The following is a 19,723-nucleotide window of genomic DNA, read 5'->3' on the forward strand; positions in this document are numbered from 1 at the left end:
CCAGTCTCTAGTTAAAATCCTACCAAATACGAGTTCACCAGGCCTCACTGAAGATCAAGACCCTTCTTTATCTGGAGGTTTCTCATTAAGCTGCACAGACACTAAGCACGAGGTACTGGGAGGCACCAAGAGTAGGTTCCTATTCTTTTCCTAGGAAAGTGTAGCTATAACTAGAATTTCAAGAGAGAACAGGTCATTGGCAAAGCACAATGAGTGTATGCCAGAAGGCAAGGACCAAAGGGATTAGAGAGGAGCTCAGGAAGAAACAAAGATGAATAGTTTAATTAAATCTGGTAAGGGAATTTGTGGTTGTAGGAGCTGGAAAAATTCTAATGTCGGAAATGACAGGATCACTGCAGGGTCTCTGACTTAAGCACACATGTCACACAGATAGGAAGGCCTGAGACCCTGGCAGGAACCTGATGTTAGTTATTTTGGCTTGCAGGTGATGGTGGGGATACCTATTGCAAGAGCCACCTCTCAGCCTGACACCTACCGTAAGTTTCCATGGCAACCAGAAGAGCCTCTGCTTCTACCAACATCACTCAGCCCTAGGCAGGTGCTGAACCACCATGAAAGGTTTTGTGGAGCTAATGTGAGAAGAGCCAAGAGTGGCTAGTTGTGTAGAAAGTGGATGACTAGAGTCTCCAATGTACTAAAGGTCAACATTCATGAGTGAGAGGAAAGAGGGGGCATTGGGGACAGGGATGTGATGAGGGAAGACATTTCAGGGGACCCTGCCAGCCAGGCTCCAGGATGCATGATTAGTGAGGCAGTGAGCAGAAGGGAAGTCTGTGTTTAGATCTGCAGGAGCAGGAGGGAAGAGGAGCATGTGAAGAAGGCACAGAATGGGTAGGGATTAGTCCATGGGGGTGACAGAACATGCTCAGGGTCCTCCATACCCAAAGAACTTGTGACTTACAAAAACAATTCAACTTTCGCCATCATTGGCCCATCTTAGTTTTGGAAATGAGTATGGATGAAGGGCCAGTCTGTCTTGGGTACTGCAGGTGGTGTGATGTAACCTTGCTGGCTCCTGGCGACTTCCCAGATCCAGGGACGATGACCGTAGCTCCTTGTGTTGCTGATTGCATTGGTCTCCCCATCCACCTGATTCATTCTCTGTCCTCTGCTTGTGGGTTGCCTGCTCTCTTTGGCTTCTGTGGGTTGCCAGCCAGTGCAAGTCTCCAGTAGGAAAGAGATAGAGGCTAGGAGTATCCTCTCTGTGTTTTTCCAGTTATATATACTCTGTCTCTGTCTGTCTGTCTGTCTGTCTCTGTCTCTGTCTCTGTCTCTGTCTCTGTCTCTGTCTCTCTCTCTCTCTCTCTCTCTCTCTCTCTCTCTCTCTCTCTCTGTGTGTGTGTGTGTGTGTGTGTGTGTGTGTGTGATGTTGGTTGGAGATTGAACTCAGCACCTTGCACCCCCTGAGCCACATCCTCCCTTTTTTTTTGAGGCAGTGCCCCATTATGCAGTCCAGGCTGGACTCAAAATTGCCATCCTCTTGCTTCTGCCTCTTGAGAGCTGGGATGACAGGTTTGTGCCTGGCTGTTCTTCACCCATGTCAACTGTACAATCTCAACCTGCCCTGGGTGATGACCACTCTCTTTCCTCCCCTTCCCTCCTGGATTAGATACAGCTTTCACATAGGTGCTAACTTCTGGGTGCCATAACACCCTGGAACTCTTATCTGCTCCTGCACTGTCTCTCCACCTTAAGTACCTAGAGCAAATCCAATTCCCTGCTGGGTTCTGAGTCCTGATAGTCTGTCACATGCTGCTCTGCTCAGGATCATACTTTACACTTTCTTGATGAAGCTAAGGTTAATACACTCATCTGAAGTCACATGGAAAGTGCCACAGTGGAGGTTGGAAGCTAGGCAGAGCTCTGCACTCAGAAGCTTCTAACTGACTCATTCTGCCTCTCCCTAACCTGAGGTCATATTGCTGGAGCAGCAGGAAGAAGGCAAGACCCAAGAGCTCCAAACACACGCCCATGAGGTTCATATGCTTATTTGTAGGAAAGTCTCAGATCATATTAACCTACTCTATTCACATTTCTAACAGACAGGATATCATTTTTCATATTTCCAGTGGTCCACAGACTGGACTGCTCAACAGAAACACCTCAGAAGTTTTATGACCTCTCAATGGTCAGGTCATTCATCTCCCCGGACTCATGGAGCTACAGCTCTGGGGATGTATTCCAGGCACATATAATCCTTAGGGGATTTCAACTTACTGCCACAATTGGGGACTACTGTCCTAGCAGACAGTGGCAATTGCTAGAAGACAGAGGTGACAGATGGAGAGGTCCAGGGGCTCTAAGTAGAGTCCTGGCTACACACAGGAGGATACAGAGGAGCTTGTAGAGTTTATGTACGATCTGAAAATAACATAACACAAAGCAGCCATGATCAGTGATCATTTATGCCTGAGCAAACTGCTTCTAGGTCTGTGGACATCTTACCATTAATTATTACATCACAGCCACTTACTGAGTCACTTAAATAAATAGAATGATTGTCCATATGCTTTATTGGAGCAAAGGAAATGAATGGGCTTCAGAAAGTTTGTTTTTCCTGGAAGGTTACATCATTTGGGTTACCCCCCCCCCACCTTTTAAAGACAGCATGTTGCTGTGGAACCCAGGCTGGCCTTGAACACCCATTCCTTCTACCCCTGTTTTCTGGGTACCAACTAAAATGATGGATTTCTAGATGACAGCAAATATTTGTGAAACACTTATACCTGTTGACCTTCAGCAGAACTGAAGTTTCTTTGCCTTTGATTCATGGACACAGATGGCATTTCCATTCTTTCTGGACAGATGTAAGCTTACCAAGTCAAGGTGCTGGGGGGAGACAGGCCAGTGTCTTGCTGTCTGGGAAGCACTCCACAGCACCAGTGAAGGAAGGCGTCACGGATATGAGTGTGGGACGTGACTCTCAGTTGTTATTTCTGGGTTTTCCTTTTGGACTGGGCTGCACTGCTCCAACAGTGTACTCCAGACAGCAGACCAAACAACTTTTCTCTCTCTCTTGTTTTTCTCCAGGCCAGTCTTCTTGTTTATATGCTTGCTGAACAGGCTGATGGTGTGATGTGGAAATGGCTGACAAGCTGCCACTGATGGCTGGCTTACCACTCCATCTACCCTAAGCTCAGAAGCCAGGGCACCATGCAAGGGGACATTCAACGGTCATTGAAGGGACTTTGGCCAGTTTGAGTGTGGCAAGCATGGCTCTGGCAGGCCTTGCCCTTCTTCCTGACTCCCTCTGCCTTGCTAAAAACCATTAGATTACATTCCTAAAGCTAGCCACCAAGGTCTATTCCCTTATTGAACCACTTCCTCCTCCTGAGGCTGCCTACCAAAGTCCAGCTATTGAGGTATTGAAGTCCAGTAATCAAAAGCACCCTAATTGGTTCACCTGATTAACATGCCCGATTAAAATTAAACACCCCATCCTAACATGGAATTTCCCCTTTACCCTTATAAGCTGCCATTTGCCTATGTGCCAAGTCTGTCTCCTCTCTGTCCAGAGGCAGTCCTTTGTCCCTCTAGGACAAACATCCCTGTCCCTTTTCCTGTGTCCCCTTCCCCTTCTCCCTCATCCTCTATCTCCTGTCTTTGTCTCCGATCCCTGCCCTCTGTCCCTCTGGGGCAAATGAGTCTCCTTTGTGCTGAGAACTGGGTCTTGGGGGCCCTGAGGTGATACTTTTCCTTTCATTCATCATGACTGGACCATGCATGACGAACAAGTATGTCCTTTCCTCCCCTCCACCTTGGAGCACCAATCCTGCAAACTCTTTACCCCTGCAGACTCCTTCCCTGGTTGAACACCAAAGGAGCAGATGCTGATACAAAAATGTATTCACTCTCTGGGAGAACACAGACATCAGCTGGGCATGCACGGGAGCTTTGGGGAAGGCTTCTGGGAGGTTCTAACTGGCAGTTCAACTGAGGCTGGTTTCTAACATTGTCTGTGAATATTTGTGGCCAGGTCATTGAAGTAAAGGTCTCAGCCACCAGAGGTAGACGGTCCTGGAGTCCTCTGCCTCCTCCTGCTTGATGTGGTAACTGAGGGCTCTGGAAACAGTCTGTGGGGTCGAGTCATCCTTTAGGGGAGTCAGGCTTTTAGATTCTGGAGTAATAAGGTGATATAATTAATGCAGCCTCCTTAAAGCCTTCCCACCTCAAGATGAATGGTGCATAAACAAAGAAACCAGTAGCAAAGCTAACCATTGGGATTTGTGTGTCGTGGTAGGATCCCAAGGTAGCTAAGCCACATAAGCCAAAGGACAGCATTTTCTTCTGGAAAATTCTGGTCTACTGGTAACTGTCAAGGCAGGTGAGAGGCATACCTGAAGCTCTTAACTGGGTGACCCAGTCTGCACTGTAAGCCAACATCTACTTTCTTGCTCTGAAGTACTATTGATAAAAAAAAATCAGCTGCTATTGGTAATATTTATTAGTTGATTTTGAGGTGACAGGGATAGGTCTGAGTGTCACTTGACTTCTACTTCACAGAGGCCTCCCAGGGGGTTCTGGGATTCTCTGCAGTTTGTGGACCAGAAAACCTGAGTTTCAGAAAGACTGAATCTTCCAGGTATGAACTCTAAGAGTTGAGATTTGAACCCAGGTAGCTGACCTCACAGCCCTGATCTTTCTCTTAGCCCTCAGTGTTCTGGGGCATGGGTATAACTGTCCCCACCCCCTTCTTGTCCTCATAGTATGTTTACTGCTGAAGGAAACCCAAGGGTCTCGGCCTTCAGCTCATCTGGAAGAGGAAGCGGATTGTTCTCACTCTATTCCCAGGAAGAGGGCTCTCTGAGTTCTCTATATACTGAAAAACCATAAAACATCCCTGAGAAAAATACAAGAAGAGAGAAAGAAATGAGGCCACACATGTATTCAGGAACCAGAAGACTCAATGCTGGTAAAAATGGCAACCCTCCTCCCAAGCAAAATCCTAATGCAGTCTTTTGATAGAAATTGAAAGATGAGTTTTTACTTCATGTGCAAACATGTATGACTCAGGCTAACAAAAACAAACCACAACAAGCTAAAAGCAAGACACTTTACAGAATAGCTCAGAGGAATACAGTGACTCAGTGCCAGGACTCACAAAACCATGCTCATCACCACTATAGGACACAGATATTTACATTACAATTAATAACTGTAGTGAAATTACAGTTATGAAGTATCAATGAAAATAATTTTATGGTTGGAGTCACCACAACACAAGGAACTGTATTAAAAAGTTGCAGTATTAGGAAAGTTGAGACCTGCTGCTCTAAAGACATTGTTAAAATGAAACAAGGCAGATGTTGGAAGAAAAGGATCACAACCTATCAGTTTGACCAAGAACAAGTAGATGAGAAACTCAGTCTCAGAAATAAGAAAGCAATCTGTTTAAGGTGGATAAAATACTTGAATAGATACTTTATAAGAGAATGCAAAGAGTGCAGGTCTAGGGGGATGGCTCAGTTGGTAAAGTGCTTGCTGTACAAGTACAGGGACCTGAGTTCAAACCCCTAGTACCCTCTATAAATGTGGGGCACAGTGACATGGTCCTGTAATCCTAGACCTGGGAAGTTAGAGACTTGAAGATTGCTGGAGCGTGCTGTCCAGTCAGCCTGACCTGCTGGGTCAGTGAACCCCTGGCCAGTGAAAGACACTATCTCAAAAACAAAGATGGAGTCATTGAGGAAGACACACAGTGTTGATTCTGACCTCCACAGTCACATCCACACACACTACATACAACTATGCCAGCTTATCTATGCTTCTTTTACACAAATCCAAATAATTAAATAATTAAAGAAACAGGTTGTCTAGGAACGGTAGGAGGTGTCAGGAGTTGTGGCTAAGAATGTGTGTAAGGAAAGTTTAGGAGTTGAAGGAAGTGTTCATAGTCCAGACAGAGGTTTCATGTAAAATTCAATATGTCATGCTCAAGATTCCAGATGGAGTTGGGGCTGGTGTCAGAGTAGAGAAGGCATGCAGGTAAGACTTACCACACCTATAACCCAACAGGTGGACAGGGCCACGTAACCCACCTTGGAAGCTGGATTTTGCAATGAGCTATCACTATATTTGTCACCTAACAGCCATTGCAAAGGCAGAAGATATGGAAAAACCTGGAAAGCATTGCCCTGTCAACAGTTTACTGCCATAGGAGAAGCTGTCTATGATGGAGTCACAGATGCAATTGTCTATTGAAATGATCTTGGCTATGTCCATTCCTTTAGCCCATAGCCTGTTTCTGGCTTGCAATACAGCAATTGTCTTGTCAGGCTGCTGAAGTCAGTTGTAGCATTAGAGCAACCTTTGAATGTGATGTTGTCACAATGACCCATGTCTCATTCAGAGGAAGAGCTGCAGTGTTGCTAAGCAACATCCTGTCTGCTCAGGTGGATCCATCTGTCACTAAGCTGTTGATGTTGAAGAGTACACAATGGCCTGAAATATGTTTGGCTCATAAAAGTACATTTGTCAGTGTGCTTACAAAGGAGGCAGCACCTAGCATTAGAAGGATGATATTAATTTAAGATAATAAATACAGTGGGTAAGTAGACCAGCATGCTTTGCAGCTTTGGTGACAGGTCTCTTAGGATGTCTGCAGAATAGGAAGAGTGTTCTTAAAATCTGACTGCTGGTGATGTAAGGCAGTCTAGATATGACAGTGTCAAGGTATTTCCATGTACATGGGCTCTGCATCAGAGGTCTTCTGTGATCCTCTGATTTTCACAGTGCTTTCTGGGCTAATCAACTCCTGTTCACCCAGCCAATTGACTCTCTGCTCATGAATGGGCATCCATATGTGTGTCCTTACTACACTCCATTATTGAACTTTGAGGTACTTCCCACCCCATCTCTCTCTCTCTTGACTGAGCCTCACTACGTAGCTTAAGTCAGGATCCTCCTGCCTCAGCCTCCTGAGCACTAACTAGAGTTACAGATATCTGCTGCCACCAAGCCTGACCGCATACACTTCTCCTTCACATAAAGATGGGTAGCTTCTTGGCTTGCTTCCATAACTGGCTAAAGGTATCAGTGCTGCTCCTTTACATGTTATACACACATTTTATGAGATTAACTCTGCAAGTTCCTTGTTTCCAAAGCACACCCTGACCCTGTCATTTGGGAAAATATGGGGCCCATTTTTTAGCAGCTATTTGAAATCAATAAGATGAGGGGATTTTCTGAGCACAGATTGGTTTCTGGCAAAGCCTGAGCTTCAACCTTAGTTGTCAGGGTGGGAGGCAAGATGGGAAGGCAAGTGGTTTAGATATCCTGAAAGAACTTGGAGACAAGGAAGCTGCAGAGTTAATCTTATTAAAAAATTTATGCAAAATATGAAGGAGCTGGAAAAGCAAGACTGATACAGTTAGCTAGTATGGAAGTGAGCCAAGAGGTCACGCATTGCATTCTCTCTCTCTGTCTCTCTGTGGGGGGGGGGGTGCATGCACACGTGCAGTTAGCATGGGAAGAGGAGAATGAGATGAAAACCTGAAGGATGAAGTTGGTTGACCTTGACCTTGAGCTTTATAGGTTTGCTGATTCTTATACTTGCTCTGTCCTCTAGCAAATGAAATTATAAAGATATTGGGAAAGGTACAATAAAGTAATTCTGGTTACTACTATGGGCTTATTTTCTATTATTATTATTATTTGATTTTTATATATTTGTTTTAAGGTAGGGTTTCACTTGATAGCCCAGGTTAACCTCAAACTCATGGCAATCCTCTTGCTTCAGACTCTCAAGTAATGAAATCACGAGTGTGCAGTGCCTGGAATGTTATTTAACTTGATGTTAAGAAATGTGCAGACTGTATTAACACTTTTCAGCCAAGTGGCAGGTACTATTTATTTATATATTTATTTCTCTCTAGCTGTTATGGGAGAGGAAAGATCAGAATGTTAAATAATTTCTTCAAGGGCCTTAAAAATATGGATGGTATAACTGGGGGCTATCACACACATATGCTTACAATCCCAAAACTAGGAAGATGGGGGGGTTGTGAATGCAAGGCTGGACACATATTATGGCTCTGTTACACACCACAAATGTAACCCCCAAACACACATATACACACACCCATACATGTGCATGCGTGAGCAAATGGGTTAGTAACATAATAGGTTTTTACTAGTCAGGCTAAAGATCCTACAGATGTGGCCAGTGAGGTGGCTCAGTAGGTGCTCTTGCCACCAAACCTCATGACTTGGGTTCAGTCCTGGGGATCCACGTCATCCCAACTCTTGCAAGTTGTCCTCTGACCTCATATGTGTGCTGTGACACACCACCCACAATGCCAAAATTTACAAAAAAAAGTATAAAAAACAAAAGCAAAAAAAATGTAACTAACTGCCCAGTCTCAAGGGTGTGGAGGGCTAGAGGCGGATATGTAGATTTTCACCACAAATGAGGCCTTTCTGCTGACAAGATGTCATTCCCCCAGTCCGTTCTCAGACTCGACCAGTGAGACCCTGGTGGCCCACACCCATTTCCTCATTTTTATCCAGTGCTTTTTGGAAGCCTCTGTTTCTTGTCACAGTTTATCTGACCGACGGAGAACAACCCTCCCAAACTCAATTTCCCCAAACATGTGATAGCTATAAGCCAAGCTCCTTCCAGAACTTCTTTCCCATAATCCCCATCTCCACCCTTTAAACCTATCCTGAAAGAATCGGGTTGAAAACCTCAGCCTTCGGGGACAACACAGCCTCTGAGTGAAGCATTACATGTATTCTGTTTCTCTTTTCCTCAGCTTTCCCCACAGCAATTGTACCTCCCTTAGGAACCAGGATGTGTTTCCCATAATTACAGTTTGCTACTGGCACTTGCTCTGACCAGCTCTCAGGCCCACAGGCGCTGCCTGGGAACTGTGGCTTCAGGGTAGAATAGTCATAGACTTCCTCAACCTGGAGCCCTGGAGACTAAGATCTGGAATGAAGGGCCAACCATGTTTGGCACTTTATGAGCACTTACATATTTGGATAAGAATGGTACCGGCAGGTAAGAAGCCTTCTGGAAGAAATGGAGGTGAGTTATTCTTGTCACCTGTGTGCCTGCCTTCTTTGAGTTGAGTTTAGATGTCTCCTGTAACTTCATTCCAGTCAACCAGAAGCTAGCCGAAGCAATTTTCTCCATTTTCCACCTTACTACCTGACATGTCTTCATCTTCTTTCCACTTCATCAACACTGCTGGAAGTGAGGGACCCAGAGAAGCCAGAGCCACACGGTGGAAGAAGGCCAGTTTTCTGGGGTTAGCTGACCGAGAGATTCATGAGCTATCCCTCAAGAAAGAACTCACTTGTATTGCACAGAGCGACTAGGATCTGTAGGGCTTGCTTGTTACCACAGCATACCATGGCACTATCCTGACTAATGTGCCTTCCAGTTGTGCTTAATTAAAGAATGGCACAGTATAGGGCAGAGATAGACAGAGATTAGAATAGGGGTAGCTAGCACTATATAAAACTATATAAGAAAAATGCTTCTTCGAGTCAACCAGTGAAAACCCAAGAGGTCTGGGGGGAAGACAGGGAAAGAATATACACATTCCTTTTTAATGTAATGATGACTCTATGTGTGTTACAACACAGGAGTTCAACTGGAAGACAGTTTAAAAAGAGAGAAAAGACAAAGTATGAGGAAATGATACTGGAAACTTTAGTTACCAATCAGGGGAGATTCAGAGTCAATCTTGTTATCAGGAGTATAAACCTAAGGACAAGAGGAGTTACCCTCCATCCCCCTCCCATTTCTGATGCTCTTGTAGAGATGGTGCACACGGGGCCACCAAAGAGTTCTCAGTGAGCATACCATTTTCATTGTACTGCTTCTAAGATTTTTTAAAATGAATTTATTAATTCTTGTTTTTAAGTGTACGTGTGTTTTACCTGTCTGTCTGTACATTGTATGGTGTGTAGTGCCCTCAGAGAACAGAAGAAGGCATCAGATTCACTGGACCAGGGGTTTCAAGATCATCGTGAGCTATCACATGGGTGCTAGGACTTGAACCCTGGTCCTCTGGAAGAGCAGCTGGTGCTCTCAACTGCTGATGGGTTGAGGAGAGTAGTCTTCTTAAGTCTATGCTTCCTTGAGTGGATTCCCATATAATTTCCATCCCCTCTTATTTTGACAGAGTAAAAAAGTACTATTTTTGAGAAATCCCTAAAGCATCATAATTTACAATAAATGAGGTTTATTTGTGGGGTAAGGAAGCCACAGATGGCACTGTAAACCCCCTGTGAGCTGGTGTTAAATCAGGGGTAGTATTCAGGAGCAAGGAAAAGCTCATTGGCACTTCGGGGTCACTTGCTGCACCACAGACCTTGCTGCCATTACACGACCTTAGTCTGTCTTCCTGATGGGCAAACCCCACAGCTGGACTTCATGAGCCCTAATGAGACATGGAAACCCTTCAGCAATGCCATCTGAGGGGAAGGTGAAGCCTCCGTCCAGATGTGCCTCTTTGTAGCTACTTTTACACCTGCAAAGTCACTCCATTCTTGTATATGTTTCTCATTCCCCAGACAAGCCCAGGGGATCCATACCCTTGAAGAAAATGTCTGTCTGTACTAAATTGCTTTGGATGCCTGACTTACACCTCAGTAAGACTAGAGGACCAGAAGGAGAATTCGTTTCATTCTTTAATGAACATGGTCTGTGCATGTTTTAGTTTTGGAAGACATGATATTTGTGCAAGAGGAAGAGGTCTTCAAGATATGACGTTGTGATGCACATCTACCTGCACTCATAGAATCCATGACAAGGGCAGCAGGATCATCTGCAGTATCATATCAGCATGGAACTGACAAGAGCTTAGATATTTAGTGTCGTGGTCAAGATTAGTGCCCACGACCTCAATCAGAAAGCCTTCAGATTTTCTGCATATTAGAAAGCCACACTGAACTTGCCAAAATGGATCATTCCAGGGCCCTACCCTGGGTGTCATGAATGAAAGTCCCCGAGAATGAGTAGGATCTGGGTTTCAACAATCTTTACCAGTGATTCTGAGTACCTAAGATTTATGAAATATTCTCTCTCAAGTTAGATGAAGCCTCCATTTCTTCCTCAACTGCAGCCAAGTGTTGCCAGTGAGCTATTTGAGGCAGAGGGAAGAGCATGCATGAATGCTTCTTGATTGCCTTTTTGTGTCACGTCTCCTTTTTTTTTTTTAAGCTTATAAAGGTCCAATAAAATTAGGATGCTCTTCAGTCTGCACAGGAGGAACTGGAAGGCCAGAGGGAGTATGAAGGCAATCCTCACCAGACAGCATTTCCACATCCCTCAAAGGATATCAGAATAATTATATTTTAAAGGATGATTAAAGAGCATGTGATCAGTCACGTCTACATTGAGTACAAGGGAGGTGTTCACAGAGTTAAACATCTGTGGTTATACCTCGTCATTTTTGAAGATAGTGAACAAAACCAAGAAGAGGGGTATGAGATAAACAGCAGTAATCTCTATGAGCAATAGTTTACTATTTAACTGGTTTTAAATCTCAGAGCTGTTCTGGTCGTCCTCTCTGTCACAGTCAGGTGGCCAGCCTGACCTAGGACAGAGATTTTAGAGCCAACTTTTAAACACATTTGCTTGGGTCTGGAGAGGGAAGGGCATGACCCAGTTCTAGAGCCAGTTTTATACAGAGCAGAACAGCATGTGACAATATTTTAACATTATTCATACCCCAAAGACACCTGAATCTCTGTAAAACTGATTCAGTAATTATAGAGACTGACTAACGCAGTGGCTCTTAACCTGTGGGTTTGACCCTTTGGAGTGTTGAACGACCCTTCACAGGTGTCACCTGAGACCATGGGAAAAATAAAGATATTTACATCATGATTTGTAACAAAAGCCAAAGTAGCAGCAAAAATAATGTTATAGTTGGGGGCCACCACAACATGAGGACCTGTAATAAAGTGTCACAGAGTTAGGAAGGTTTTGAACCAGTGAACTGAAGCAAGAGAGAACAAAGAAGGCTTGGAGATAGGAGGTCTTCAAGAGTAGAGAGCAGAGAAAGTTTAGAGAGGAGAGATTTTTTTGACGTCATTTGCTTGTGCAGTGGTACTTGTTACAATCTGCAAGAATTTGGCAATTAAATGGGCTGTTCTTAGCCAGTGAGTGGTACTGAGGCCAAGCCATTTGTAGCAAGACAGTGAGACTGTAATGTAATCTCTGAGTCCAAGGAGAGAAAGAGAATAGAGAAGGCAGGTGAGCAAGCCCCAGGATCAGTCAGAGAGACAGGTGGGGAGGCAGCCAGGAGCAGAGCAAGGATGAGATGGAGGAGACTTGGAGAATAGGGTAAAAAACATGAATCTTGCCAGAGAAAGGATTCCAATAGAGGGAAAGAGGTGGGTGTCTTAGCCAAGAGATGCCCTGAATCACAGTAGAGACACATACAGCAGACTCCAGCCAGCCAATGAGAGATATAGCCTTTCTACATGATGGGTGCCCAGGAGGTTGCAGCAAGCTCCAGGAGCCAGAGAGACACTTACCTAGTGGGCAAAGAGAGATAGGTGGTTAGAGTGGGTAGAAGAGAACAGCTGGAGAGGTGGACTCTAAAATTTGGAGTTGAATGTGATGCATGGCAGAAGGCAGCAGAAACAGATGATCGATACCTTAGGACAGTCAAATCAAAGGCCTGGTTCAGTTAGGAGAGGCTGTGCCCTTGTTTCCATTTGTATCTCTCCTGGGATTTGGTAACAGATGTATTTGAGGGGGTATGAGAGAGAAACTGCCAACATTACTGCTGCATGATATGGTTAAGGTTTTTATTGTAGATATGAGAGAGTGAGAACACCCAGAGGCATCTGGAAGAGTCTAGAGCAGACAGAGAAAGAAGTAGACTGCACATGACCAGGGCTAGGGAAGTAAGATAGAAGGGAAGAACAGTGGAAATAGTAAGACAGCAGAAGAGAGAGAGAGAAAGAGAGAGAATAAGAGAGAGTACCTGGGAGTGAGAGATAGATAGATGGATAGATAGATAGATACATAGATAGATAGATACATAGATAGATGAATAGATGACAGACAGATAGATGACAGATAGATAGATAGATAGATAGATAGATAGATAATAAATAAATAGGCAGACAAATAGATATAGATAGATAGTATAGTGTAGTGAGAATAGCTGGGTTATAAGGATGAGTATCTATGTGTGTTGGGGATGGGGGGGCATGCCATAAGCTGGAGGAAGTTTAGGGTGAAGGAGGAGGCCAGAAGGGCTGAGAGGCTAGTGTGAACTTTGAAATGTGTAACTGGTACTTGTGATGCTGAGGGAGCATGGAGTCTAGCACAGGCTTATAGGTGCCACATGTAGCCACATGTCCCTTCTGCCAGAGGTAAGTGAATGACTCCTTTTGGCAGATGGGAACTGATTTCACAAATGCTTGAGAAATGCTGAAGTCCTGTAGTCCATTTTGAGCTCATTTCTGGGCCTATGGACTGCCCTTTGGAGTCTGGGGAACTTGAGTTTCCTGTGGGTTTGACATCGGTCACATCTCCCTCTTCAGCAGACTTAAGCACACAGTAAATAAATGTCGACCTTGGCCCTGCACTGAACTTGTGTCTGCTGGGAAGAAGAGACAATGCCCATGGACTGTTTTAGTCTCTGAAGTATGATCTGGCTTTTTGCTCTCAGATTAAGCACAATTCTTCACCCCAGGCCAGCTTCCTGCTTCCCTGTGAGGGGCAGAGTGTGAATGCTGACTGGAGAAGCTGGTAGTTTATGGTGCTTCCGAGCCAGCCTCCAAGTTCTCGCCAGGCATGCCTGGGTAAATGTTTAACTCCCAGCTCTCTGAAAAACAAATCAAACAGCTCTGCAAAGGGTGCCTAGCCCTTCTACAGCCCTCAGATGGCCCCGCAGGTGTGATGTGACCACTCCCCCGCCTGCTGACGTCATATTTGAACAGTGACCTCGGGGCCTGCTTTTCTTGGCTGAGTTTTTTTGAATGAGGCATATTTTGCCAGTGTTTATGACATCCGTGCAGGTTTTCCCTAAGGATGGTCCTGGCCAAACTTGCACCCGGCGGTTTTCAACTCCATGTTGATTCTCAATTTCCGCATGAAGACTTAATGTTGAAACAATCCTATGCCTGGGAATCTTCGCTATTGCTGCTGGCTGCTGACAGCAGAAACCAGGAAACCCAGGAGGGCCACCAAGACATGCCTTAAAGCAGGGTTTCAAGGCCCATCTCTCAGCAGGCCTTTCCACACACCCCACCTCTCTCTCTGTGTGGGTGTGTGTATCTTATATGACTCAGGTGTCACAGGAAGATCTTGAGGGCCTGGAATGTGGCCATCATATTAGAAGTACTTTGCCTACTTATTACTCATGACAACCACTCCTCCAGGTGGGTGCTGCTCTCATCCTCACTTTGTGAGTGAACTAAGATAAGCACAGAGCAGCTAATTACCTTCCGAGGCCCTGCCACTTCTTAGTGGTAGGGCTGGGGTTCAAGAGCAGCCTGGCATATTTGAAAGATGTATGTTCTGTCTTCCCCACAAGCATTAGGAATATTTGCTTAAGAAGAAGACATAGCAATGAATAAATGCTTTTCTTCTTCAGAAAATGATAATAATTTCCAAATACTTAAATTCCACTGACTAAAAGGTGAAATTTTATGTGATTTGAAGTGAAGCCTGAGTACTACATTCTGCTTTCTCTAGTATGGAGTGGTGTGTGTGTGTTTATACACACATTTGGGATGTTGAAATATATTCAACAGTAAGGAAAAAAAAATCCACCAGAAGCCTTGGAATTAGACTCTCAAAAGACAAATTGACTAAATCTCATTGAAGATTCCCAGCAGTGAACTCCTCTGGATTCTGAGTCTCACATACCAAAGCTGAAAGTCAACATGCATTTGAAACAGCACAGCGCTGATGTTTATCACAGGGCTTGAATGGAACCAAACCCTGGCTGGTTGAGAGACTGCTTCTGTTATTTCTCCTTTTGCCCTCTGTTTCTGTCTTGGTAGATCTGGCTGAGGAGCTATTAAAAAACCAGAAGAGCTAATGTTTGGTGCCCTATCTATAAAGAAATTGATAATTGTGCTGAAGGGTCTGGAAGGTTTAGTATAAATATAATTCATTTCAGGTTAGGTTAGTGATTGAGCTGAACAAAAACCTCTGTGACGGTCTGTGACAGATTTTTGTCCTAGCATCCCATCATTATGGGAGGTTTTTGTTTGTTTTTAAAACAGGATCTCACTAGATAGTCCTGGCTGGCTTATGTAGAACTATGGGAGATTTTTAAGAAGTCATTACTTTATCTTACAACACCACAGTAGTGTGAAAATTCAAGTGGATTTTAATGACTTCCAGGCCAATTTTGAATTTATTGTAACTAACTTACAGACTTTTCTCTTATGAGTAAAAAGATTTCTCTGAGAGCTGTGGCTACCCAGTGGTTTTCTACTTGTCTGTAGTTAATGCTTTTTTGTGTGACCCAGAAAGCATCTGTCTGGTGTCCAGGCAGGAGAACTATCTGTTCCTTTAAAGTGCTTCACTTTAAGAATTTTCTTTTCAGCCCCTAAACCCCTGGTAGCCATTTTATAAGTTCTGGGACAGGAATCTAAAGAGACTGAGCAGCTGGCTCTCAACTAACACTACTAAATAGAAGAGTGAGGGCCAAAATGCAGTTCTCTGTGATCTCCAGTGACACTACAGCATGCCACGAGTCCTGCCTCCTTTAGGAATCTGTCAATGAGTATAATTACACAGGAGGTTTTCTATTTATTTTTAAGAGTCTTTAGGAGCCTGTATTTAGACAGATGAATTGATTTTCGTGTGTGTGTGTGTGTGTGTGTGTGTGTGTGTGTGTGTGTGTGTGTGTTGCTTGGATTTGAATCCAGGGCCTCCCTCATGCTTGACAAGCACTATACCACTGAGTTGTGCCCACAGCTCTCTTTACTTTGAAGTAGCCTGGTCTCGAGCACATTCTGTGGCCCAGGTAAGTCTTGAACTTCTGCTTGTCCTGCCTCAGCTTCCCAAGCAGTTGGTATCATAGGACTGAACCATTAGGAACAGCCAGACATTTTAATCTGAACTTCTGCCCTAGGGCAAGGCAATTTTCTTGTGGAATGTTTTACTATGATGGAGTAATTCAACATGATCAGCACAGAAAACGTCACACACACACACACACACACACACACACACACACACACACACACAAGATACTTGCTCACTAGGCCATTCACTTGGAGTAGTCCCAGTGACTTCTGGGTTTGCCCAGGCACCTGCTCTCCTAAGTCTTATTTTATCCAGATGACAGCAAGAGAGAGTTCAGGTTGGAAGACACTTTCCCATACACATCAGCACATCTATGTGAAAACCGACCAAACAGAGCAAAATCTGAAGGCCTTAATGAGTGTTTTCTCTTCAGACATCAGCTCCATCACATTGTTTGAGAGGATTAGATCCTCCTGAAACTGGGGAAAAAGCAATGGCCCAAACTGTGTTTTCTGTCAGTACTCACCCTTGCCCACATTTTCTCTGAAGAAGTGTTGGTACTCTGGCTCTCCAGGAGAGTTCCAGGGTTGCAGTCTGCTGGCCTGATTCCTCCTTGTCATAGCTCCCTTGAAGAATGTTGGCGTGCCTCTCTGCCAGTGTCTGCTGTTCGAGACTCACTGTTCACTAACCCTGAAAACACACATTGGAAATGGAAAGGTGTTTAAAACTCTGGAAAGGGTCAACTCATTTCTGCCAGTTAAGGGTCACATCGCAGTAGTCAAGGTCAAATCTACAGTGTCACAAACGGAATCCACCATTCACTTATTCACATATGCACAAAATCATAGACAGTTCTCGCTACATCTACTTAAATGTCAAAGCTACATAAAACATGGCCCTGCCCTGAAGAAGCTCACACTCTGGAGTGAAATGTAGTGACAGCTCCCTGGGTCACATATGCAGTGTGTCGAGGGAGAAGACGAAGATGGAGAAGATGGGCACTAGGTGCACCCTGAGCGGTAGGAGATGTTAGAGGTTTTCTCCTCAGGAATGGAGGTCAAAGGGCTCTCATTGTCTGCAATCCACAGCTCTAGTCATGGACTTGGCTCACTTCCTGCTCTCCCACGCCTGTCGCCTCATCTCAAACCCCTCTCTCAACCCATTTACCATGTTTCTGTTAATCTGTTTGAAGGCACCTCCTGTGCCTGCCTTACCTGTTACCCGCAGCTTGTGAGGGTCACTCAAGCCAAGTGTTTTTCGAACTTCCTCCCAAAGAGAGAAAAGTTATATTTGGAAATGTGACTTTTAAGAAGTTTAGAAACAAAGCTTGGATTTTGATTTTTTTTTTCATTTGGAAGAAAAATCTTCTGGGCTTTCAGAGGGCTAGTGCTGCCCAGTATCATACCTTTTATCTCCTCACAGCTGTAAGATTCAGTTCTGAAGTGGTGTGTGTGTGTGTGTGTGTGTGTGTGTGTGTGTGTGTGTGTGTGTGTGTGTATTTATGGACTAGTATTAAAATATATGTTCTTAGAAAAACCCTGATAGTTAAACCACACATGCTATGTAGAAATCTTTTTGAGAATTGGCAATCTGAATCTTTGCAAGAGGAAAGAGTTTCCCCTGTCAAGAACAAAATCAAAACTGAGTCAGTGTTGGAGCAGAAAAGTGAGGAATGGATCTGGCACACAGTAGCTGCTAAGCTAGCTGTCTCCTGAATCCACTCAGCTGCCCTCAGGAGGAAGACAAGCATTTCTAGAGCTACATTCCAAGCAGAGGGCAGTGGGAGTTGCTCTCTGTGGCTTCTGTAAGGATGGTAACAGCCTGCTGCAAGTTTGGTTTCACAAACACAGTATTTTCTCATCTTGGTAGGGAGGAGGGGAAGGAATTTTCCTCTGAGACACTTGCAGTGGCATGGCAAGCGGACAAGAGCCTATGACTCATTTGCCCTGCTGAACCCATGCATGGTTACCCAAGCTTCTCCACCCGCAACGGAGCAGGGAACTAGCAGGGAGCTACAGGACTGTTCCCAGCATCCTGTTCATGTCCCTGTAGGTCCTCACACCTGCACATATTTTAACTGCCAAACTGTCTGTGTTTACAAGGCAATCACTTAGGGCCGAGTTTTGTTTGTAGAAGTCATAGAGTACAGCACCAGGAATTACATAATTATATTTGTATGTTTGTGCGTGTGTGTGTGTGCGTGTGTGTGTGTGTGTGTGTGTGTGTGTGTGTGTGTGTGTGTAAACATACACAGGGAAGATGATACACAACAAAGGTAGAGCTTAATAAATTGTGAGACATGTACCTGACCCCCAAATGAAGGCATGCACCAATGCTGGAACCCTGCAAATTTTCAGTGAAATCCCCTTATACATACTTTAAAATTTTTCTTTCTAGCTCTGGGGATTAAACCTTGAGCCTCATGCATGCTACGGAAATGTCTTACTAATAAGCTGTATTCTCAGACTTCTTTACTTCTTACTGAACCAAGCCTGGGTTCTCCAGGCTGGCCTTGAGCTGGTGGTCTGCCTCCCCCAGCCTCCTGCACAGCTGGAGGTTCTCTACCACCCTTTCTTCACACATAAAAGGCAGTACTGCCCTTAGCTCCAGGCAAGGATGAGCCTGTGTAGATCCATGGGCTTTGGAGTCTGAATTTCATCCAGCCCAGCACCTTCTAAATGAATCTGTGGCCAAGAGGTAGTGTGAATGTGGAGACTGTGCTTGCCTCGCAAGACCATGTGCCAAGTTATAGGACGTTAGTAATCCCAGCCCAGTGATTCTAGCCACTTTCAGGTCTTTTTCCTCTGATTTGCCTTGCTGTAGGGTGGAGCTGGGGATGGGGGGGGGGGATGAAAATAGACTTGAAGGCTGGGAGGTGCATGCCCAGGGCAACAAGGCCCTTGAAACATGGAGTGGATAGCTTGGATGGGAGGCTGGGTCTGGGGACCAGTTCTAATGGTGTTATATGTTCCAATGTGAAGCTGTGAATGTCCCAATGGTCCTACCTACAGTCAGACGGAAGTTTTCTTTACCAGCATTTTGGTGTAAGCTATAGTTCTGAAGTATATATGACTATAGTGTACACTCTTACTTAAACACCTCATTTTAAGATGGGAGATGTTCCAAATTTATTTTCAGAAAATATACTACCTGGCATAATGTAAATCTTTTATTTTACAGCTCCCAACAATGTCAAAAACACACACACACACACACACACACACACACACACACACTGAAAGTAAAAAAGGAAAATTAATTATATAGAACACCTGTCACAAATTTTTTATCTGCACATAAGCAAAACAGTGTTAGAAATATATTCCTGGGTCCCCAGTTAGTGACAGTAGCAATTTTCTGCTTAAATTTTTTTTCTCAGCAGTGAACTTGCTGAAAGGTAACATCATGGCTTACAAAAAGTGGAACTCTGGGAGGTGGGGGGTGTTGTGAGAGGGTCCTTAAGTTATTGGGGGTGCTGTCAAGGGGGACTTGGTACCCTTCCTTGTGGCTTTCTTGCCACAGACATGAGCACTTCCTCGGACCCAATTCTGCCGTGATGTGCCACCCTCATCGAGTCAGTGGGGCCTCTTGATCTTAGAGACTCAACCCTCTAAAACTGTGACCTCTCTTGACTTCATAAGTAGCCTGACTCATGTAGTTCACCATAGGAGCAGGCACCTGACAGATGTGCTCTGTAGAGGTGTGTGTATTCCAGAGCATCCTCTGATATTTGTGGGTGCACCC

The 19,723-nt window shown here is 44.6% G+C and overlaps 1 protein-coding gene across 1 annotated transcript in view; it reads right to left on the reverse strand.

Annotated features, from left to right (window-relative positions):
- Positions 1-19,723, reverse strand: part of Nedd9 (neural precursor cell expressed, developmentally down-regulated 9) — a 174,847-nt gene that overhangs the window by 94,771 nt on the left and 60,353 nt on the right. Inside the window, exon 2 of the mRNA XM_036188841.1 lies at positions 16,506-16,669. Within this exon, the coding sequence (XP_036044734.1) occupies positions 16,506-16,517 (12 nt within the window). The 5' untranslated portion in view covers positions 16,518-16,669. The remainder of the gene's footprint in view (positions 1-16,505; positions 16,670-19,723) is intronic.

This window comes from Onychomys torridus, chromosome 5 (assembly GCF_903995425.1).
Source record: "Onychomys torridus chromosome 5, mOncTor1.1, whole genome shotgun sequence".
Classification (NCBI taxonomy): domain Eukaryota; kingdom Metazoa; phylum Chordata; class Mammalia; order Rodentia; family Cricetidae; genus Onychomys; species Onychomys torridus.